At 47.8% G+C, this 21839-nt stretch overlaps 1 protein-coding gene across 15 annotated transcripts in view; it reads right to left on the bottom strand.

Moving 5' to 3' along the window:
- The window catches only part of TACC2 (transforming acidic coiled-coil containing protein 2), a 206033-nt gene that overhangs the window by 160216 nt on the left and 23978 nt on the right, over positions 1–21839 (bottom strand). For all 15 annotated transcript variants that reach the window (XM_077877359.1, XM_077877366.1, XM_077877369.1 and 12 more), the window contains one exon: positions 9658–9770. In XM_077877359.1, the coding sequence (XP_077733485.1) occupies positions 9658–9770 (113 nt within the window). The remainder of the gene's footprint in view (positions 1–9657; positions 9771–21839) is intronic.

Below are 21839 nucleotides of genomic sequence, written 5' to 3' on the forward strand. Positions count from 1 at the left end.
TCGTTCTAAAATATAGGTGAAACAAAGATTTTCTTCAGACATTTAAAAGCTAAGAAAGCTAATCACCATCAGACCTATCTCTCAAGAAACGTTGAAGGAAGTCCTTCAAACCAAAAGGAAATAATGTCAGATGACCATCAGGATCTACACATAAGAATAAAGAATGACAGAAATGGTGACTATGGTGGTAAATATAAAGTCTTTTTCTATTATGTAAATCTCCTTTGAAAGATAATTGGCTATATCAAGCAAAAATAACATATATTGTGAGATTTGAAACATATATAGAAATAAAATGTATGACAACAAAGCACAAAGGCTAAAGGGGAGAAAAAGAAGTATACTGTTGTAGGGGCAAAACTCTTCTAAATATACATGAAATGGTGCAATATCACTTGAAAGCAGATTTATCACATTAAAGATGTATCATATAGATCCTAAAGCAATCACCTAACATATAGTTGTGGTTAATAAGTTAAAAGGTAAGTAAAATAAAATCATAAAAATAATGACATTTTTCCGAAAGAAGGCCAAAAAGGAAGGTAAAAGGAACAGAAAGGAGGTGAAGCCAAATGATAAGACTGTAGATTTAAGCCAACCATATTAATAATCACATTAAATGCAAATGTTATAAACACTTCAGTTAAAAGGGAGCAATATTCAGAATGGATTAAAAAGGAAGACCCAATTGTATGAGAAAAGCATTTCAAATTTTGCTTAAAAAAAACACATAGATTAAAAGGAAGAGAATGCAGGGGAGGGAGAAGCTATACTATGAAAATACCAATGAAAATAAAGTTACTTCATTTGTATTACATCAGACAGAAAAGATTTTGCAGCAAGGAGTATCACCAGGCATAAAGAAGGTCATCTTAATGAGAAAAGGTTCATTTCATAGGACATAAACATTCTAAAAGTTTACTTAATAACAGAGCTTCAAAATACATAAAGCAAAAACTGATGAATAAAAAGAAATGGCCAAGGGGATCCCTGGGTGGCTCAGCGGTTTAGCACCTGCCTTTGGCCCAGGGCGTGATCCTGGAGACCTGGGATCTAGCCCCACGTCAGGCTCCCGGTTCATGGAGCCTGCTTCTCCCTCTGCCTGTGTCTCTGCCTCTGTGTGTGTGTGTGTGTGTGTGTGTCATTAATAAATAAATAAAATCTAAATAAATAAATAAATAAATAAATAAATAAATAAATAAATAAATAGAAATGACCAAGTCCACAATTATATACTGGCAGTTCCATACACCTTTCTTGGTAATTGACTGAAAAAGCAGATTAATAAATCAGTGCAGATACAAAAGGCTATCAATTAATTTAACCCAATCACTATGTATTAAACACTATCTATTAGAGGCAGAATTACATTCTTTTCAAAAGAAAATGACACATTTACAAGATAGACCATATTCTACCCATTTTAAAAACATCTCAGTAAATTTTAAAAGATTAAAATTGTTTAAAGTATATTATCTGGCTACAATGTAATTAAAGGAAAAATAACAAAAGATAACTGGGGGCTCCTGTGTGGCTCAGTCGGTTAAGTGTCTGACTCTTCATTTCAGCTCAGGTCATGATCTTATGGGTTGCGGGATGGAGCCCCACGTGGGGATCCATGCTCGGGGGGAAGTCTGCTTGAGAGTCTCTCCTCCTTCCCTCCCCTGACTTGTGTGTGTGTGTGTGTCTTTCTCTTTCTCATTAAAATAAATGTCTTAAAAAAATAAAGATACCTAGAAAACCCCCAAAGTATTTGGATATTAAATAATACTCTTCTAGTAGCCCATGAGTCAAAGAAGAAATTAAAAGGGAAATTTGAAAGTATTCGAACCAAATGAAAATGAAAACACAAATATCAAAATGTCACATGTAGTTAAAGCAAGACTTAGACTTTCAATGCACCAAAGCACATATATTAAGGGAAAACAAATCAGTGGCCTCAGCTTCTACCTGAAGAAACTATAGAAACAGGGTGCCTGGATGCCTCAGTCAGTTAGGCATCCGACTCTTGATTTCAGTTCACAGGTCATGATCTCAGAGTTGTGAGACGGAGCCTCACATGGAGCCTGCTAAAGATTCCCTCTCTCCCTTTCCCGCTGTCCACCCCCTCTCTCTCCCTCTCAAAAAAAAGAAAAAAGAAAAAAAAGAAAGAATAGAAACATTTGCACAACATTGAACTGTACTTAGAATTGATGGTAATAAGATGGTAAATTATACGTTATGTATTTTTTTTACCACAATAAGAAATAATTTTAAAAACCAACAAGTAGCTGTGTATAAAAGAAGCCAGACACCAAAGTATATATGCTCTTTAATCCCCCTTTATATAAAGTGAAGCAATACTTGGCAAAACTAATTCCTGGTGGTAGAAGTCGGAACAGTTGTTATCCTTAGGCAGGGTACTGACTAGGAAGTGACACAAGAGAGAATGTTCTGGGGCAACAGAAATGATCTAGCTCTAGAGTGGGGCTTGATCACACAGGTGTACAGGAGCGTAAACATTCATCAAGCTCTCAGCTTCATACTCTTATGGAACGTATCTTATACCAACAAAAGAAGGCAATTGGAAACAAAACAAAGCAAAACGTTGGAGACAATAAAAAGATCAGTAGTCACCAGGGGTTGGTGGGGGACGGAAACAGGAGATTTCTCAAGTCAGTGAAACCTTCCTGCAAGATATTGCAATGGTGGGTACATGGTATTACGCTTTTGCCAAACCCACAGACTGTACAACACGAGAGTAAAGCTTAATGTAAACTAGATTTTAGTTAATAATAATGAATCAACGTTGGCTCATTAGCTGTTACAAATGCACCAAACTAATGTAAAATGTTAATAATGGAGCAAACTGGGGATGCCTGGGTGGCTTGGCTTAGTCAGTTAAGCATCTGACTCTTGATCTCAGCTTAGGTCTTGATCTCTTGACTCGGGGTTGTGAGTTCAGGCCCTCTGCTGGGCTCCATGCTGGGCACGGAGTCTACTTGAAAATAATAATAATAATAATAATAATAATAATAATAATAAGAAGAAGAAGAAGAAGAAGAAGAAAAAGAAGAAGAAGAAGAAGGCAAACGGTAGAAGAGGAAGGGGGATATATAAGGGATGAGCACTGAGTGTTATTCTGTATGTTGGCAAGTTGAACACCAATAAAAAATAAATTTATTATAAAAAAACATAAAATTCTAGGTCACTTTTCAAATTTAAATTCAAAATAAAGCCTTTGGCAGCAACATAAAAAAAAAAGAATTCTCTGTACTAAAAAAAAAAAAAAGAATTCTCTGTACTGCTCAATTTTTCTGTAAACTCGAAACTGCTCTAAAACATAGTCTATTAATTAAATACACCGTATATAAAACTATTCTTTCTGATATGTCATTTGCATATTTAAATATATATTATATATAAACATGTGTACTCATAAATGTATTGCTTGAATGTATTTAAATATTTCAATACATATGAACATGCATACACACACACAGCTATCACAATCAGTAAAGAACTAGAACAATGAGAAAAGCCTGAGGGAAATGCTAATATTTTATTATTATTATTATTATTTTAATTTTTATTTATTTATTATAGTCACAGAGAGAGAGAGAGAGAGAGGCAGAGACTCAGGCAGAGGGAGAAGCAGGCTCCATGCACCGGGAGCCCGATGTGGGATTCGATCCCGGGTCTCCAGGATCACGCCCTGGGCCAAAGGCAGGCGCCAAACCGCTGCGCCACCCAGGGATCCCGAAATGCTAATATTTTAAGAGCAGTTGTCTATAGACGGTGAGCGCGTTGGTGATATTTTTTTTCTCCCCTCCCTTTTCACTTTTCTGTATTTTCCACGTTGTTACAGTAAGTATGATCTCAGGGTGGAAAACCAGTCCTGCTGGCCTCTCTCTAAATGCTCCCTTGAAGCCAGATGAGCAGAGAGCAGACCTAATTCACAGACCTTCTCTCGGGCCGTGGCACAAGCCGGGGAGCTCACTACCCGCCCTCTCTGCCTGTTTACTTCCTGCAGGGATAAATAATGAGTCAGGAGCAGGACTGGCGGAGGAGGCCCTGCCTGACACACCCGGCCTTGGCAGGAGCTCCGAAGCGCATCTGGGACTTTGCAGAAGTTTGTTTGGAAGGAACGATCACAGCCGCGCAGGGGACCTGGGGCTCCTTCATTCAGAGCCGCCCCGGCCGCTGCTCAGAAAACAGATCTTTTTGATTTTCCTTTTTTTTCTGGGTCTGAGAACGGCCCTTGTTTACAGGGAAATTAGATTGTAAGGACAGACTGGGGTTTGCTTTCTAATTACGGAGCCCACAACACAAATGTTTTCAGACACCCGCGAGAGCTCAGCACGATGGCTCTGAGCCCGGCTCCCGGCAGCAGGGGACCCAGCTGGATTGCAGTCCCCATCGTGCCACCTTCTGTGTGCGTGGGGGGCACGTTCCTTCACCCTCCCGGGCCCCGCCGTCCTCGTGGCCTTCCCGTCACCTGCCTGCGTCCCCGCTGAGCGGTGGGTGAGGTGTGGGCTTAGGCCCTGGGTCCCATGCCCCGCGTGCAGGTGACTCAGTGGCAGGCAAAGGCGTCAGGACCACCGGTGCCCGTCATCGCAAGTCCACTCTTTCATGTTTCAAACCATCTTTCTACCCTTCCCTAACCTGCTGTCACCCAAACACCAAGGATTCCTGTTCTAAGTTTGTGTATCTGAAGAAGTCAAGAGGTTGAGCTTAATAAATATGCTCCATCCTGTCTTTCCCAGACTTAAAGAGGTTCTGGAATTCTCCATGTAAGGCCCTTGTAAGTCTAGGGATGCCTGGGTGGCTCAGTGGTTGAGCGTCTGCCTTTGGCTCAGGTCGTGATCCTGGGGTCCTGGGATCCAGACCCACATCGGGCTCCCTGCAGGGAGCCTGCTTCTCCCTCTGCCTGTGTCCCTGCCTCTCTCTATGTGTCTCTCATGAATAAATCTTTTAAAAATATATTTTAAGAAAAAAGGAGCCTCTTACGTCTAGTCCTTTACTAAGTTCTGTTTCCTCTCGATCTGTAATGATGACAGCTGTTCCCTCTGCCTGATACTGTCTCCTTTCCCCGCAGGTCCCTTTTTCTAGTTGGTTCTGCAGACCCAGAGGCAAGGCTACTCCCTCTGGAGACCTCTCTCCCTCCCCTCAGCCCCAGCTGGGCCCTCTCTCCCACCCCTGTGCTCCCGTAGAGCCTGCCTACAGCACTGAGCCTTTCTAGAAAGATCTGCTTACGTGCCTCTCTCTATGACTGGACCAACACATCCTGTTGTCTTTTTTACCTCTGGCCTCAAGCTCACAGCTTGGCCTGTGGTGGACTGTGGAGCCTTGTTTGCTAAGTGGAGTAAGGAATCTGCCCCACCTCCCCGCAAAGGGGTGACGGATGTTCAGGTGTGGGTGGGGAGTGCTGGGCGCAGAGCAGGCAGTGAGCTGTCCCCGAAAGGCAAGAGAGCCCAGACGTTTCCCCAGAGATGGAGGACTCTCCTGTGTGCCCCCCGTGAGGCCGGGGTTGTCGTAGTCGCACACTGTCTGGCCAGCGTCACCTGGTAGCGGCAGGATTCCCTCCTGGGCCCTGGGTCTGCGACCACGGAACTCAGCAAATACACCTGCTTTGGCCACTTTTTCACTTCCCAGCAAATAGTCCTCACCGCCCAATTGCTCAAGACAAAGCTTCAGGAATCTTCCTTGAGGGTCCTCTCCCTCCCTCCCAATCCAATCTATCAGCGAGTCCTGGCATCTCTCAGCCCCAAATATCTCCATCTTCACCGTAATCACGTCAGTGCCTGTGTGCTCAGTGGGCCTGTCCCACCCCCAGAGGGAAGGGGGAAAAGTATCTTAGGTGGTGCAGTGGAATTATAGGGGACTATCGGGTCCAGGATGTCATCCAAAGACCACAGTCCGTACACAACATATCTATGGTATGGGAATTTCCCGGGGAGGGAAAAAGGCAATTAGGAATAAAATGTCTAGGAAGGCTTCTGTACCAGGAGGGAGGAAGATAATGAATCTAAGGTTGAGATCCCTGCCTCACTCTAGGCGCCCTAGATCCTGCCAGGGACCTGCATGGTTTCCTCTCTGACTTTCTGGCCTCCTGCCTTGGCCCCTGGCATTCTCCATACGGTGATCAGAGAGGTCTGATCAAAACATAAATCAGAGCGCCAGGTGGCACAGTTGACTCTCGGTTTCAGTTCAGGTTCATGATCTTGGGGTGGTGAGATCGAGCCCCGTGTCTGGCTCCATGCTCAGTGGGGGGCCTGCTTGAGATTCTCTCCTTCCCTCTCCCTCTGTCCCTCCCCTAGCTCATGCTCTCTCTCTCTCTCTCTCAAACCACCCCTCCACCACCAAAAAACAAAACAAAACGAAACAGAACTATACATCAGTTCACATAACCTAAATCCAGATTTCTTACCATGGCCTTTGGGCCCTGGTCTGGGGGCTCTGGACCCTGCCCTCCTCCCCACCTCCCTACCTCATCAATCTCCCTCTGTCTCTCCAACTCACCAAATTCACTCCCACCTTGTGTCCTTTGCACTGCCCGTCCATTGACCTGCGTCTTCCCATACCTGCCTCCTTTATGCCGTTCCAGACTCCACTCTTCCATCACTTGCTTCCCTGACCATCTAATCCAGGGCATCGAATTTCAGAGTTCTCAACACCCGGGTCCATCAGAATCACCTGGAGGCCTGGTTAAGCACAGCTCACCGGAGCCCACCTCTAGAGCTTATGATTCAGGGAGTCTGACCTAGGACCGCTCTTCTATGGACTTCCCCGGTGGTGTGGAGCCTGCCAGTCTGGAACCTCACCTTGAGAACCATGATCCAATCTCAACTGGCCGCTCCCTTCTCTATTGCCGTCTATCACGATGCCCCGCGTGGTGTCCTTTGGGGCTCTGACATTACCTGAAAGTGCCTGTCTTCCTTTTGTTGCCTTGTTTAGTGTCTGACCACACTACAACCTACTTACCCCCTGGGGCAGAGACCCCAGGGCTCCTGCTGTCACCCCTGTCCCTGGAGCAGTAAGAGGGGCAAGCTGGCTTTGTGCTAGGAGCGCAGGATCGTCCTCCGGCAGGGGCCAGGGGAGGCGCCCCCCAGCCTCTGCGGGGTTTGAGGGACGCAGGGCTAAGTTGCAACAGTGACACCATGTGGCAAGAGGAAAGCAGGGCAGCTGAACGATGGGACTCGTTTGGATGAAGAACTCAACTCCCTTGGGATGTAGGAACCCCATCCCTGTGTAATTCAGAGGGAAGAAGACCCTCAAGGCGGAAACCACAGACCTCCAACCGCTAACGCATGAAGGACACAGGGCTCCAGGCCTCAGTGATCCCATCTGCACGGTGGAGAGAACGCTGCGCACAGGGGTCGTCAGGGAAGAGTCACACAGGCCGTCCTCCCCTCCCTTGTCCCAGGTCCAGCAGGAGCCACTGCAAGCCTTTCTGGGCTTTCTAGAGTTTTTCCAAGGAGAACACACAGTATGAAGTCAATGGGCTTTTCCATCTTTTGTAAAAACCTACAATAGATCCTATGAAGGGAAAATGCTAATTGTCTGATGTGGCGAAGGGAGAGGCAAATGCATTTGAGGATAACAAGAGAGCAAAGTCTCAGAAAGAGGTGGCCATGGGGCTCTCGGCCTCATCGAAGATTCCCGGGTGCCCAGAGTGTCACGAAAGCAGCACCGTCTTAGGGCCTGAGGGACAGCGTGGTCTGGACCAGCGGGTACTATGGGGTAGAATAAGGATTTGGAATTGGAAATAAATTGATTTGAAGGAAATAAAAGTGTATTTTGTGTGCGTAGAGCATTTGGCATGGTGTCTGGTGCTCATCTGCAAAATGAACATTAAATGTGATTACTATCATCATCGGGGGTGCCGAGGGCCGTGTGCATCACTGGGACAGCCCCCGGGGAGCCAGCACTTGCCCTCTCTTCCCCTAAACGACCTGGCTCCAGGAGCCCGCGCACCTCTTGATAGTTGGTGGGTTAGTTAGTCCAGAGCCCTGCGCCACAGACATTCACGTATTTCTGGAGGAGATTCATGTTTCTAATTGGGAACGGGAAGTTGCTTCTTTGGGCTTGCTCTTAGAAGGCACCTCTTTTATGCTCAATTCGCATGGCAATGAGCAGCAATTCTTCCTCCAGGGAAAAATAATAATTGAGTAAAGCTGAGGAACAAGAAACAAAAGCCCTTTGAGCTCCCGTTACTCCTCAGTCTAGCCGTGATGGAGGCCCCAAATACTTCCCAAGCCTCTTGAGAGATCCCAGAACCTCACAAAGATGTCAGGAGGGGAGTCTGGACCTTGGGTCTCGGCCAACAGGGATTTCCTTTGCGTAGAATTCCAGAAAAGATTAATCTATCCATTAGTTTCGCGGTCACCCAGAGCCAGTTTAGATGGGTCATCTGGTCTCATTAGAGCTAAATATTAAAAACTCTGTTCAGTGATCCTCATAGAAAGTTCATGAAAGCAGAACTCCACAGGGGCGTCTAGGAAGTAAAGGAGGCCTCCCTTTTGCAGAACACAGGGGTCAACGGTGTCGATCTGTGATTCCCTCAGCAAGAAAAGAATACCCTGCCCCACCGTTTCCCTAAAGAGATCTAATGTTCAAGGCCAAGAGGTTCAAAGTGCCTCTAGAAACCACTGTGGCCAGAGCCACCCAGAAAGTAGTCCCAGCCAGGCGTGGAAATTCCTGTCACCAGGGGTCGCTCTCACTCACCATGACCCTCTGAAGTTTAAACCCAAAACCTAGAAATGTTGCTCAAACTCTTAGGTCAAGTGATACTGCAAAGCATTCGTGACCTAAGATTTCATTGTCTAGTGATGGGGAGGGGCGAGTCTACCTTTCAATTTTGCATTTTTGTTCCGTGAAGCTCCAGTGGATTTGTTCCTTTAAGGCCTGTCATTAGAGCCTCCTGGAAGCTGGGCTTCAATTGCTCAGGAAGGTTCTTCCAACCAGATAGGTCATGCGCTGAACCCACAGACAATTACTAACGGCCTCCAGTGTTCTTGTCCCGAGTCTGTTCTGGGGACTGAATGTTCACGTCTGCTGGCCCTCTGCTTGGGAACGCCCCCAAAACTATGAGTGCCAAACACCAGTGGGTGGAGTCTACTGGGCTTCTTCCCAATAGCCACAGCAGGGAAATCGGGAGGTCCTGGGGATCATAACGAGGATGGGCCACGCCCCGCACTGGTCTTGTCCCACTGCACCAGTGTGACCTTCTTAATTTCCAGAATTTATCCACCAGCCTCCCTGGGACTGAGGGAACCTGTCTCTTTAGTAATAGTTTTTGAATCCTATCTTATCATCCAGTGCCCTTTCTTGGCTACTGCGCCAGAACACATACCCCAACTCACCACACGAGACACCCCTGAGAAGTCCTTTGGTAGACTTGATCTTTTTTACATTCCGATAATGACAATAAACAACCTGGAATACTGCTGGAATGGAAGCCTATAATTGCTAGTTTCAGTGGGCAGAAAAGCACATTAATTCTCTGCTCCTGCAGGTCGAGGCAATCACAAAGCAGGCTATGAGCCACTGCTCTGACCGCATCACCACTGAGGACCATGTCATGGGCTTTAGGGTAAATTTTCCAAAGCCAACGCTGAGCAGGCAGTGAGCTGGCCACGCATCGGGCTGTGTCAGTCCTCTGACCCCGGCTCTTACCTGTGCAAGGCTCCACGGTCAGTACTTCTGGAATTCTCCTCCAGGTTCCTTTTTATGTTCTGACTGTCCCCGGGTGGTTGCACAGACGCTGGGTTCTGAGCTGATGAAGTTCTCTGAGCCAGAAGAAAGAGAAATTGGAGAAGAAATCAAATAGGAGTGTCGGAAGACACAAAAGCATTTCTCAGTTGGCCACTGGCCACATATTCAAGCATCAGGTTGCTCATCTGCTTTATCATCCGGCTGAGCACCGCCTGCGAGCTGGCGCCCAGCTACACGCAGATATAAGGTGAGCAACACAAGCGTGGCTCCTGCTCTCATCTGCTGGAGGAGAAACGCAGTTACACACAAGATTCTAGCTGTGTAGGATGACTGCTTTAGTCAAAACCAAGACTGAGGACACCTATCATACTTTGAGGGGTCATCTGCTCCCCAGAGAAAGGAAGGATATTTGACGTAAGATGTTAAAGTGTCTAACGTGCTTGTGGCACCACCCAGATGAAAGACATGTTTCTCCTGCCTCCCCCAGGTCTCTGTGAACCAGAATTCAACCAGAAACCCAGGGAACAACACTGAACAAAGAAAACAATGAGCTCTTGGAAACTTGGGGCCACTTGTCCGAGGCCCTGACCGCTCAGAGGTGCTCCCTTTTCCTTCACTCCCACCATAGGCTCATCTGCTGGGGAATCAGTTTTTTATTTTCTATTTTTTAAAGATTTTATTTATTTATTCATAAGAGTCAGAGAGAGAGAGGCAGAGACATGGGCAGAGGGAGAAGCAGGCTTCCTGCAGGACTCGATCCCGGGACCCTGGGATCATGCCCTGAGCCAAAGGCAGATGCTCAATCACTGAGCTACCGAGGCGCCCCAGGTAATCAGTTTTTAAAACCAAGATACAGGGATGCCTGGGTGGCTCAGCAGTTGAGCATCTGCCTTCGTCTCAGGGCGTGATCCTGTGGTCCCGGGATCCAGTTCCACATCCAACTCCCTGCATGGAGCCTGCTTCTCCCTCTGCCTGTGTCTCTGTGTCTCTCATGAATAAGTAAATAAAATCTTTTTTAAAAAAATAAATAAAACCAAGATACAAAAATATAAACGACAGTCAAAACGTCAAATCACAGGACAGAAAGTGAATGAGAGATCTTAAAAATTCAATTTAAATAATGCTCATTTAAGTGAAGCATAAATGTCAGGAAGGGGAAAAGGGCTTTTTTAAACCCCAAGGACTGTTTCCCAAGGCAGTGGTTGTCTTTCCGTCTGTCTTCCCAGCAGTACTCCTTCCCACTGGGGTACATACAAGACTCCCCCAAAACTAGAGGGGCAAGGACGTGCCATGGGCCCTATAGAGTAAGAATATAGGCGTTACCAGCAGCCTGTTTCCAGCCATTGTAGAAGAAGGCAATGTGCATTAAGAGAGACTAGGGCCAGCAAGCAGAGAGAAGCCCGGAGAGGAACAGAGGGCAGAGGGCAGAGGTCCCGGTGATATGGAGGCCTTGGTTCCACTTGGTCCTGAGGTCCCCCCAGGGACCTGCTCTGCCCTGCCCCCCGCCCTCCGCCAACGATTACATGAGATCTTGAGTCCTCATTTGGCTTTGTTGGGATTTCTGTCATTTGCAACCCAAAAAAGTACATCCCATAAACAATCAGGCCAGCTTTGAAGGGGACAAAGTGTTCCACGTCGGCTAAGTTTGAGAAGTGCTGGTTATCTGGCCCTCTGGAAGGTGGTGCTGCTCTGGGCAGGTGCACGGCCTGTAAGTGGACAGCACCCTCAGGTGAATTCGAAACAACCGCCCTTTCCTCCAGCGAGGCACCTGGCTTGGTGGGTGCTCTGGAAAAACCGAGCTCCGTGAGCCCCAGGTCCTGTTCTCGAAGAAGGCGGTGGAAGTGACAGGCTAGGCACTGGGAGACAGGCTAGGGGAGCTCCTCCGGATTCCGGGGCTCCCTGTGACTGCCTGTTCCTTGTTGCTAGAAATCTTCTCTCACCCCTCAGGGGATGTTGAGCCCTCACCTACCCCCAGAGACAGACCCTGCTGGCCAGGCGCAACCAAGGGAGCAACTGGAAATACAAAAGGCCTCTCCTGAGCCCAACAATTTACCAATTGTGACTACGGATCCTGATGCAGCCAAATCATTTGATAAATATCTCATTTCACCCAGACCTTCCAGAAAGTATTTACTGATTTGTTGATTCATTCAATTATCTGAAATACATTCATCCAGGGGCGCCTGGGTGGCTCAGTCGATTAAACGTCTGCCTCTTGCCTTCACTCAGGTCATGATCCCAGTATCCTGGGATGGAGCCTCTGCTCAGCAAAGAGCCTACTTCTCCCTCTCCCTCTGCTCCTCCCCACCCCCCACTTGTGCCCCCTCTCTCTCACACACTTGCTCTCTCTCAAATAAATTAAATATTTTTAAAAATAAAATGAAATGCATTCATCTAAACCATAGCATGCACCAGAAGCAATGCTAGAAGAGAGGACTACAAAAATGAATGAGATTCCATGCCTTCCCTAGAGTTGCTCACGGTCTAGGGAGACAGACCCCATGCTGTGGCCACAGAGGTGTAAACACAGGGCCACCCAAAGGGGAGACCCAGTCTTCCCAAGAAAAGAAGACCCCACCCACCAATCTCTATAACCACATTCGGGTTGTTGTAAGCCAATTTTGGAGCTTCTGTGCAACATGTGGATGCAAATCATCTGCATAGTCTGAACCTGGGGTCTTCTCGAGACCTTGAATCTTCTGTTCGATGGGTGGTGTCCTTGACTTTCACACATGGCCTAAAGAGCAAGTTAGCTTTGGCGGTTCCCCCGACTAGGTCTGAGCGGCCGGCTGCTTTGTTCACCCAATTGTGTCCAAAGGTAAAATATAAAAGATGCCTCAACTCTCAGGACCATACATCCTAGTGCTAACATGATGCTACAGTCAGAAAATCTCCATTCGATTTTGCTGAGACAAAATGTGGGTGGAAATGACAATAAGAAGAGCTCCTGTTTATTGAGCACTGATGAAGTGCAGGCACTGGGCCAGTGGTCCTCATGCACCGTGTGACTGAATCTTCACAACCTTGAGAGGAAAGTGCTATCCATGTCCTTGTAGGGCTGAGGCTCACAGAGGGTAGGTCTTTGGCCAACATCACACAGCAGTAGAGTCTAAAGGAGCCTATTTCTCTCTGACCCCGGAGCCAGGGAAAAGCATTTTTGTTCCATCCCTTTAGTATGGAAGTGTTGAGGGAGGGACAGAGAGCCGGGGCTGATCCCTCACCTAACAAAGGGCTGCTGACCCCTTCTGGTATGACTTCCATGCTGGCTGACCCATTCCCTAAAATGAGAGCTCACCCTGGCCTACAGACCTCAGTTCCCTGATCTGTGAGCCAGGATGACGATCATCCCTGTTGGATAATATCAAGACAGTTCAAACTTTCAATCACCGTACATTCAACCTCCAAAGTGTTCCTGACCCTTCTAGAATGTTCTTTATCTATACAACACTACTACCTTGGGATCCATGAGTTAAAACATTTTATTACAGTAGCTCAAGAATAACAATACAGAGTGAGTGACATTTTCATATCACGGTCCTGAATTTTTAAAATTGTAACCCAGTTCCTACTTGTCTGACTGTCACGCAGGCTTCAGCTCCAAACACCTCCTGCAGCCAGGCTTCCCCTTCAATCATATTATCAGCAGCGAACGATTCTGCAAATAATTTAACAGATAAATCTCCTGCTCTTTATTCCATGATCAAGGTTACTTTAAAGTAATTCTGGAAAGACACTGACATGTCTAACAGCCCAGGCAGATGCAAACAGCAGATGGTATAAGGAGACAGATCTCTGCTCTAACTAAAGGGGATGTGAGACCACGTGTTAACTTTCCTCAGGCAAAGGAAATATAACAAGGGCTCAGATTCATCTTTAAGCAGAAAAAAAGATCTACTCTTCCATCTTTTCAGCCCCACCGCTCCCCCTAATAGAAAGCTAATCTGCAAGAAGAATACCACCCCCTCTCTCCAACAGAAAGATCTGGGTAGAGTTGACATAGAAGCACCAGCACCGGGGCGCCTGGGTGGCTCAGTCCGACTCTTGATTTCGGCTCAGGTCATGATCTCAGGGTCATGAGATCGAGCCCTACATCGGGCTCTGTGCTCAGCAGGGAGTCTCCTTCTCTCTCTCTCTCTCTCTCTCTCTCTCCCTGTCTGCACCCCCACCCCTCTATTCATACGTGCTCTCTCCAAAAATAAATAAATCTTTCTTAAAAATAAAAAAAAAAAAAGCACCAGGACTATCAATGGGCAATTTCCGAAGTGCTTTGACATCCATCAGATTCTCAAAAAATCCCAGTGAGCCAAACAGGAAGATAAAATAATGTTTTTCATTTTTCAGATGAGAAACAGAGCATCAAATGGCTTGGCCAGGCCTTCTTCCTTGAAGTTCGATGCTTTTTGCACAGTAATAGTAACATCCAACACCAACATAGCACTTCTTCTGCTGTAACAATAACAGCGAACTTATTACTATAAACACGTTCCATGCGCCAAGTTCTGTCCCTCTAAGTGCTTCACTTAATTTAAACTCATTCAATCCTTACAACAACCCTATTTTACAAATCAGAACATCTAGCCCAGAGAGGTGCAGCCACTTGCACCAGGTCACACAGCTTGAAAGTGACAGAGCCGGGACGTGGACCCAGCCTGCGCTCTTGAACCCCACCTTAGGTGGGCTCACCAGACGTGGAAATGGTTGCCTATGATCCCTGCCATCGTCCTGCCGCGCTCCAAGTAACTAAACCAATGGGACATTTACGAATAATGTGGCACAGGGGCCTAGGTTCGTTGCCCAAAATAGCACCTGGCATTCAGAGGCACTTCATAAATATTTGTTGAACATTTAAAAAATAGAGTATTTCCATTTAGCCCGGTTGCAACTTCTGCCAACTGGGGAAACACGTGCAGCCCCCGGGTCTCTGAGTGCCCCCCTTCCAATGTCTCCATCCTAGCAACCGCGCGAAGTCCTGCTGCTCACAGGACTCCAAGGGGTCTGCTGTGTCAACAGGCGTCACTGCAAAACAGCATGCGTGTCTAAAGTTTCCCTCACACTTCCACACAGCGGGCTGGACAAAAACACTGGCAATCCTCCACATGACAAACTGCCTCGTCAAGTCGCTTCTTCAAATCTTTCCTTTGCTGCCACTGCTTGAATAAACAAGCAGCCTCTCTTTGGCGCTGGAATACTCCAGAGCCCAGGGTCTGTTTTTTTTTTTTTTTTTCCAGGGTCTGTTTTAAAGCAATCTTCAAACAGGGAACTTTCCAGTTCTAAAAAAAAAAAAAAAAAAATACACTTGATCAAGAGCTAAAGTGTCTTACCATTAAAGAAAAAAACAGAAAAATCCCCTGACCTTACCTCTTAAACCGTGCTCCCTTCGGCTCACTGGTTGTGCCAATAAAGAGGCTTAATTAACATGGTTAGATCATGACCAGAGGGTCTTGCCAAGACGCCCACTCTGTGAGCAAGCTGCTTGGGAGCAGTGTGACTGCAGGTGAATACTGGGAGTAGGCCAAAGGTCATCCCCATGGCACTAGGAATCGGATTGCAGAAACAACCGCCCCGCTGCCAAATATGGAGGCACCCATGTTCTTGGCTGGGCCGGCCTGGGCCGCCCATCTGCCCTGTCAAGGGAAGGCAAATGCTCAGCTGGGTCCTGCTGGGTCACCCCAAACACTTCTTCCCCTCTGGGGGGACAATGAAAGACTGAGGTGGCTCGCCCACGCTGGCAGCAGGGGACACCCCGGCCTTGGGCCTCACCCACCAGGCACTTTGTTGGGTCCAGAAAGGGGAGGCCCCAAGGGTGCCCTTTTCAGCCTCCCCAGATGGAATGTTTTCCGACATGAATATGGCAGAAAAATGAACAAGCTTCGGAGTCAGAGAGAGCTGGGTGTGGAGCCCAACTCTTCCCTCGGAATATGGAGAGAGTAAGGGTCATGTTTGCAGTGGGATTTCAAGGTTTCTGCCTCATGTCCAGGGAGGATTGAATCTAAGTTCTAAGTAGACACGGAAGATTGATTTTTTTAAAGATTTTATTTATTTATTCGTAAGAGACAGAGAGAGAGAGGCAGAGACACAGGCAGAGAGAGAAGCAGGCTCCATGCAGGGAGCCCGACGTGGGACTCGATCCTGGGACCCGGGATCACGCCCTGGGCTAAAGGTGGGTGCTCAACCCGCTGAGCCCCCCAGGTGCCCGACACAGAAGATTTAAAAAGACATGATATAAGATGCTAATTTTAGAGGAAGCTGCGGGAAGAGTAAGCAGGACTTCTGTACTGTCTCTGCAATGTTTCTGTAAACCTGAAAATTCTCAAATAAAAAGTTTAATTAGGAAAAAAAAATGTGGTTCCTGTATCCTCACAGCCAGTGAATGAGAGATACACATTCAGTGAACGATATCTATCTTCCCTCCCCAAGAGGATGTGGGTCAAAATGATAACAGTTACCCTAAAAGAACCCAGGAGCCTCTAACATGCCGGACATGACATGTTCTCACATCTTCAGTCCATGGAGAGAAGAAAACCTTTTTTTTTTTTAAGATTTTATTTATTTATTCATGAGAGGCACAGAGAGAGAGAGAGGCAGAGGCACAGGCAGAGGGGGAAGCAGGCTCCATGCAAGGGACCCTGACATGGGACTTGATCCCGGGACCCCAGGATCAGGCCCTGGGCCAAAGGTGGCGCTAAACCACTGAGCCACCGGGGCTGCCTGAGAGGAAAACCTTAAACACTGCCCAGTATTAATGTCTTTTGTGGGTTTAATCTTTTTTTTTTTCTAAAGATTTCATTTATTTATTCATGAGTGACACAGAGAGGCAGAGACACAGGCAGAGGGAGAAGCAGGCTCCATGCGGGGAGCTCGATGCAGGACTCGAGTCCAGGACCTTGGGATCACGACCTGAGCCAAAGGCAGATGCTCAACTACTAAGCCATCCAGGTACCTTCAGGTTTAATATTTTAGAAGCAATATAATTTAAAGAAGGCTGGGCCATTCAGAAAGCCCCAATCGTTGCACCTCTTTTAGCCTGTTTGTAGACTGAGGTCTATGAGATGGGGATTGTGATCCCTGGCCTGCCTGCCTCAGTGGCTGACGAGAGTACCTCGCCAATATGGCAAAGAGCCGCACACATGGAGGAGAGTCTCTTTATTCCAAGAGTTGGCTTCTCAGGGTAGCCTATTGTGTCCTATAATGTTTACTCAACTCTACTTGAAATGTAGGCATAAACCTTACTGTTTTGCCCCTAGAATTCCTGCATCTGCTCATCCTCATGCCAGAGCAGCATGAGGCTGATCCCAGGAATAAGGGTGCAGGTGCAGGGGTTAAAAGCCAAGCTTGGGACGCCTGGGTGGCTCAGCAGTTGAGCACCTGCGCCTGGCTCAGGGCGGGATCTGCGGTCTCAGGATCAAGTCCCACGTCGGGCTCCCTGCAAGGAGCCTGCTTCTCCCTCTGCCTACTTCTCTGCCTCTCTCTCTCTCTCTCTCTTTCTCTCTCTCTCTCTTTCATGAATAAATAAATAAAATCTTTTTTTTTTTTTAAAGCCAAGCTTAACTGCCTATTGAGCCGTAAGCCTTTGGGGTCTACACCTCCCACACTGTATCTAGAAAATGGGGATCTCAATTACAGGGTTTTCAAGGTTAAATAGCATAATACACGAGAAGCACTTCCCACAAGGCTAGACCATAGAAGACACTTGTACACACTGGTTATGATTATTGTAAGAAGAAACGGATTCAAAGCCCATGAACTAAGAGCCCCGGGGGCCGGGCCCACTTAGAGCTAAAGCAGTTAATCCGATTCTTCAGAAGATGCAAGCGGCCCAAACCTGGAGCCGTGCGGTTTGCAGACTTTAATACCGGCCCCAGTGAGAGTTAGCAGCAAGCCTCAGGCCAGGGGGGTCCCTGGGAGAGACTGTGGTAGCAGAGGTTCACAGTGGAGGGCTCTCCGTCGTCATGAACTGGGGTTCGCACTGGTCTCTGCCTTCCAGTTCTTTCTCGTTAAATGCAGTGAAATCACCCCCAGATGCCCACCTGCGGCAGGTAGACTCTTAGAAGCTGTTGTCTCTTTCAGGGCTAGTTTAATGCTGTCAGAATATTGGGTTCCGTGGGTCCCTCTGGAAAGAGAGAAACTGCCCCCCCAAGTTAAACTTGGGGACCCAAGTATTTGTAGCTTGAAACAATATGTGCCCAGCTTGAGGGGTTGTTTCTTTATTAATGAAACGCAGGAATCCTCACATGGTGTCTGAGCCACGGCCAAGCCCAGGCTGCAGAGACCTGCTCGGTCACGTCTCGGGGTGGCCCAGACCCCGGCTCAGCGCTTGTCGCTTGTCGCAGCATGGGACCTCTTGTCCTGCCAGTCCTCCGCCTCTTGGATGCCAGAGAATTCCGCAGCCCGGGGCCGCAGGGCCGAGGTCGCTTTCAGGAATAAACCTCAGGGCCAGGCTGCCTCTTGGACACGGAGCCAGGAACCGGGGCGCTGTGCCTGACGAGGCCTGGGCTGCGGGGGGCACACGCGGGGACCTGCTTCCACCCTCTGGATCCTGTTTATTTCCTGCTCATCCTTCAGCTCTGAGCTCAGACAGCAGCTCCCTGGGGAGAGCCTCCCCTGACCCCCAGGGGCAGGGCAGGTGGCTCTGTCCTGTCACCTTGCTTCATAGCATCGATCTCAGTTTCTGTGATGGGAAATTTTTTTTTTCCTAAGGCTCAAAGTACAGAAACGCTCAGAGGATGAAATTGCTTTAAAAGAGATTTTTTTTTTCTTTTTAAGTGATTGTATATTTTTAAGTCGGGTCATTACAATAACAGGATGGGATGTTTTTTCTCCCTCCTCCCACTGTCAGAGCCATTAGGCTCTCATGACACACACCCACCCCCTCCAGGAGAATCCAGGAGGGGGTAACACAGGGGGATGGAATGTTGCCCTTCACCCTGGAATCCACATGCTCAGAGCTCAGAGGCCTCCGTGGGGCTCCCCAAAACTGAACTCCCAGTGAAGCACACGAGCAGTGAAGCAACTGCCCTACTCGCTGTTGCAGCCTGGGACTTCGGGCTGGGGTGGGTCTTATTTCATCATAAATCCTTCCACACAAGTCATGACGCAGGAAACCCCAGGAGGTGCCGCTGGAGGAAGGCGACTCTTGTCACAAGGCCACCTCCACCTCTGTCCCGAAGAGGGACACGCAATCTAGGACGCTGACACTCGCTCCCCTTGGCTGGGCGCTAGACATTCTGTGGACCCGGGCTGGCCTGCGCCCTCCGCCCAGACACAAGTCACCCTCCACAGCTGCTGTTACAGATGTGGCTTCCTCTTCCTCCCCAGCCAACACGTCTGCAGGAAGGAGAGGCCTGGGGTCTGGGTGGGAGGCACAGCCGTGCATGCTAGTAACGGGGCTGCTCTGTGCTCCCTGGGAGCACTCGCCCTCCCCGAGGCCTCCATGAGTCTCAACGGAGGGACAGAGCAGGAGGGACAGGAGGACCCAGCGTGCAGCCCCAGGCATCCACCTGACCCCCAGGGGCTGGTCTGGAGTTGTGAGCCCTTAGCTCAGGAGGAGGAACCTCCGAGAAATGAGTGGACTCACTCCAGCCCATGGTAAAAATAAAATCCAGGCCTTATTCCCAAGTTTCAGGGTTTCAGTAGGGTTTGTGCAGATCAAAGAAGAAATAACTGACTCGTCAGCAGGATCCAGAATCAGGACCATTGTGATGTTATTAAACTTGACTTCTTGAGTATAAGGTTAAAAGGTCAATAACCAATCCGGCCCTCAGTGGTTGCCAAAAAATTTCAAAAGCAAAAATCGTTAAGACGGTTTGTGGGCCCACTGCCCAGAGATTAGGAGGAGAGGTCCTACAGGGCCTCACATCCCTGCCTCTCTCCGTGACTGCATGCAGGCCCAGTCTCCTAGGGCACCTGCCACCCCCTGACTCCCAGGCAGCCCAGTACACCCCCTGCCTCATCTGACCCCCACTCTCCGTCACACGTGCACCCCAATCAGCCATCAGAAGAGAGCTGCCTCCTTTCCCCTCCTCCATCCTCATAGTTCCCAGGGAATCTGCTGCTGTCTTCTCTCCACCATCCACAAGGGTAGGGGGATCTCTCCTGCAAGCCCAGGTCAGCTACGACCCCATTCCCTCTCAATAGTCAAGGTCAGCCTTCCTTCAGTCCACCTGTCTATCACCCGTCTACCTTCGACCTCTGCCTCTCTCTCTCTCATTCCTACCAGCAGGCGGGCATCTAGGATCTCCAATATTTTATTTTATTTTATTTTATTTTATTTTATTTTATTTTATTTTATTTTATTTATTTTATTTTTATTTTATTTTATTTATTTATTTATTTTTTATTTATTCGAGGGAGAGAGAGCATACACACAAGGGGCAGGCAGAGGGAGAGGGAGAAGCAGACTCCCCGCTGAGGAGGGAGTCTGATGTGGGGACTCGATCCCAGGAGCCTGAGATCATGATCTGAGCTGAAGGCAGATGCTTAACCGACTGAGCCACCCAGGCGCCCTAGGATCTTCAATCTTTAAATTCTCATCAATTCTCTCCACCAGCTACTGTCCCAATGTTCTCTGTTTCCTAGAAAAACATGATGCATTATCTGTGCCCCTCTCTCTACTTCCTTATCTCCAATTCCTTCTTCAGGCCCCTCCCATCCAAACTGTACCCTGTCATGCCACTGGAGGAGCTCACCAAGGGCCCGAAGGGCCGTATGAGGTCTCCCTCAGGTCAATGGCCTTCATGTTGCCAAGTCAATGGGCAGGTGTCTACTCCCTGATTTCTCAGAAGCATCTGATGCCTCTGCCTTCTCCTGATACTCTTCTCCGTGGACCTCCCAGATCCCTCATTTTCCTATGTCTTCTGCTACAACTCCTTCACAGACTCCCCCTACTCCTGGGCTCACATCTAAATATTAAAGGACATCTCAGGGATTCATCCTGTGTCCCTTTTCCCATCCTTACTCTCTCCCCAGGTGGTCTTCATCTAGCTTGAAACACCTATTATGCTGAAGACTCTGATGTGCATCTCAAGCTCCACCTCTTGTGCCTCCAAAAGCCTATTTCATTGGAGTACCCAAAGGCCTTCGGATTTTATGGCCAAACCAGAACTTTTGACTCTCTCCCATCCCCCTAAACCTGCCCCTCCTCCAACCCTCCTGATCCTGGGAAATGTTTCAATCTGCTCTGCGGCTCAGACCAAACACGTAGGGCTCATCCTTAATTCAGTTCTCTTTTTCTCATCCCCAAATTCCATCAACATTGAGCCTGCCCTCTCTGCCTTCAAAATGTGTCCCCAATCCAGGGACCCTCTTCCCTGCCACCCCATTCCAAGCCATAGCCATCCGTGTCTCTGACTTCTAAACAGCCTCCTAACTAGTGTCCTTCCTCCATTTCTGCCCTCTGCCCCTGAAAGACCCTTCTCTACATAGCAATTGCAATTGCAAAGCACTTTTTAAAATCTCAAATCAGGGAATCCGAGTGGCTTAGTTGGTTGAGCATCTGATTCTTGGTTTTGGCTCAGGTCATGGTATCAGAGTCATTAGATCAAGCCTTGTGTTGGGCTCTGGGGTCTTTTTGGGATTCTCTCTCTCCCTCTCTCTGGCACCCCACCCCACCCCCATCCCTGCTTGGGTGCATGTTCCTATCTAAAAATAAAATAATAATAATAATAAATTAAATTAAAAACCTCAAATCAGTTCATGTCACTTCTCAGCTGAAAACCCACTGGTGGCTTTGAATCCCAATTAGAAAGCCGATAATGACCTACAAGATTCACCCCTACCCACCTCCCTGGTCTCACATATCAACAAAATCTCTCACCCACTCTCCTCCAGCCACACTGGCCTTCTTTGCTTTGCTAATCTCAAAATACAACAAGCTCATCCCTCCCAGACATGTCACACACGCTATTCCCTTTTCCAGAATGTTCCTTTTCCAGAACTTTGTGGCTGCCTCCTTCTGGGCACATCAGTTTGCAGAAAGGGCTTCTTTGACCACAGATCAAGTATATAGCCTCTAACCACAATGAGACACCACTTTATACCCACTAGGAAGGCTACTATAAAAGCAAAAACAAAACAAAACAAAACAAAATAACAAGAGTTGGCAAGGACGTGGAAAAATTAGAACCATTGGGCATTGTTGATGAGAA

The sequence above is a fragment of the Canis aureus genome, chromosome 29 (genome assembly GCF_053574225.1).
Source record: "Canis aureus isolate CA01 chromosome 29, VMU_Caureus_v.1.0, whole genome shotgun sequence".
NCBI lineage: Eukaryota > Metazoa > Chordata > Mammalia > Carnivora > Canidae > Canis > Canis aureus.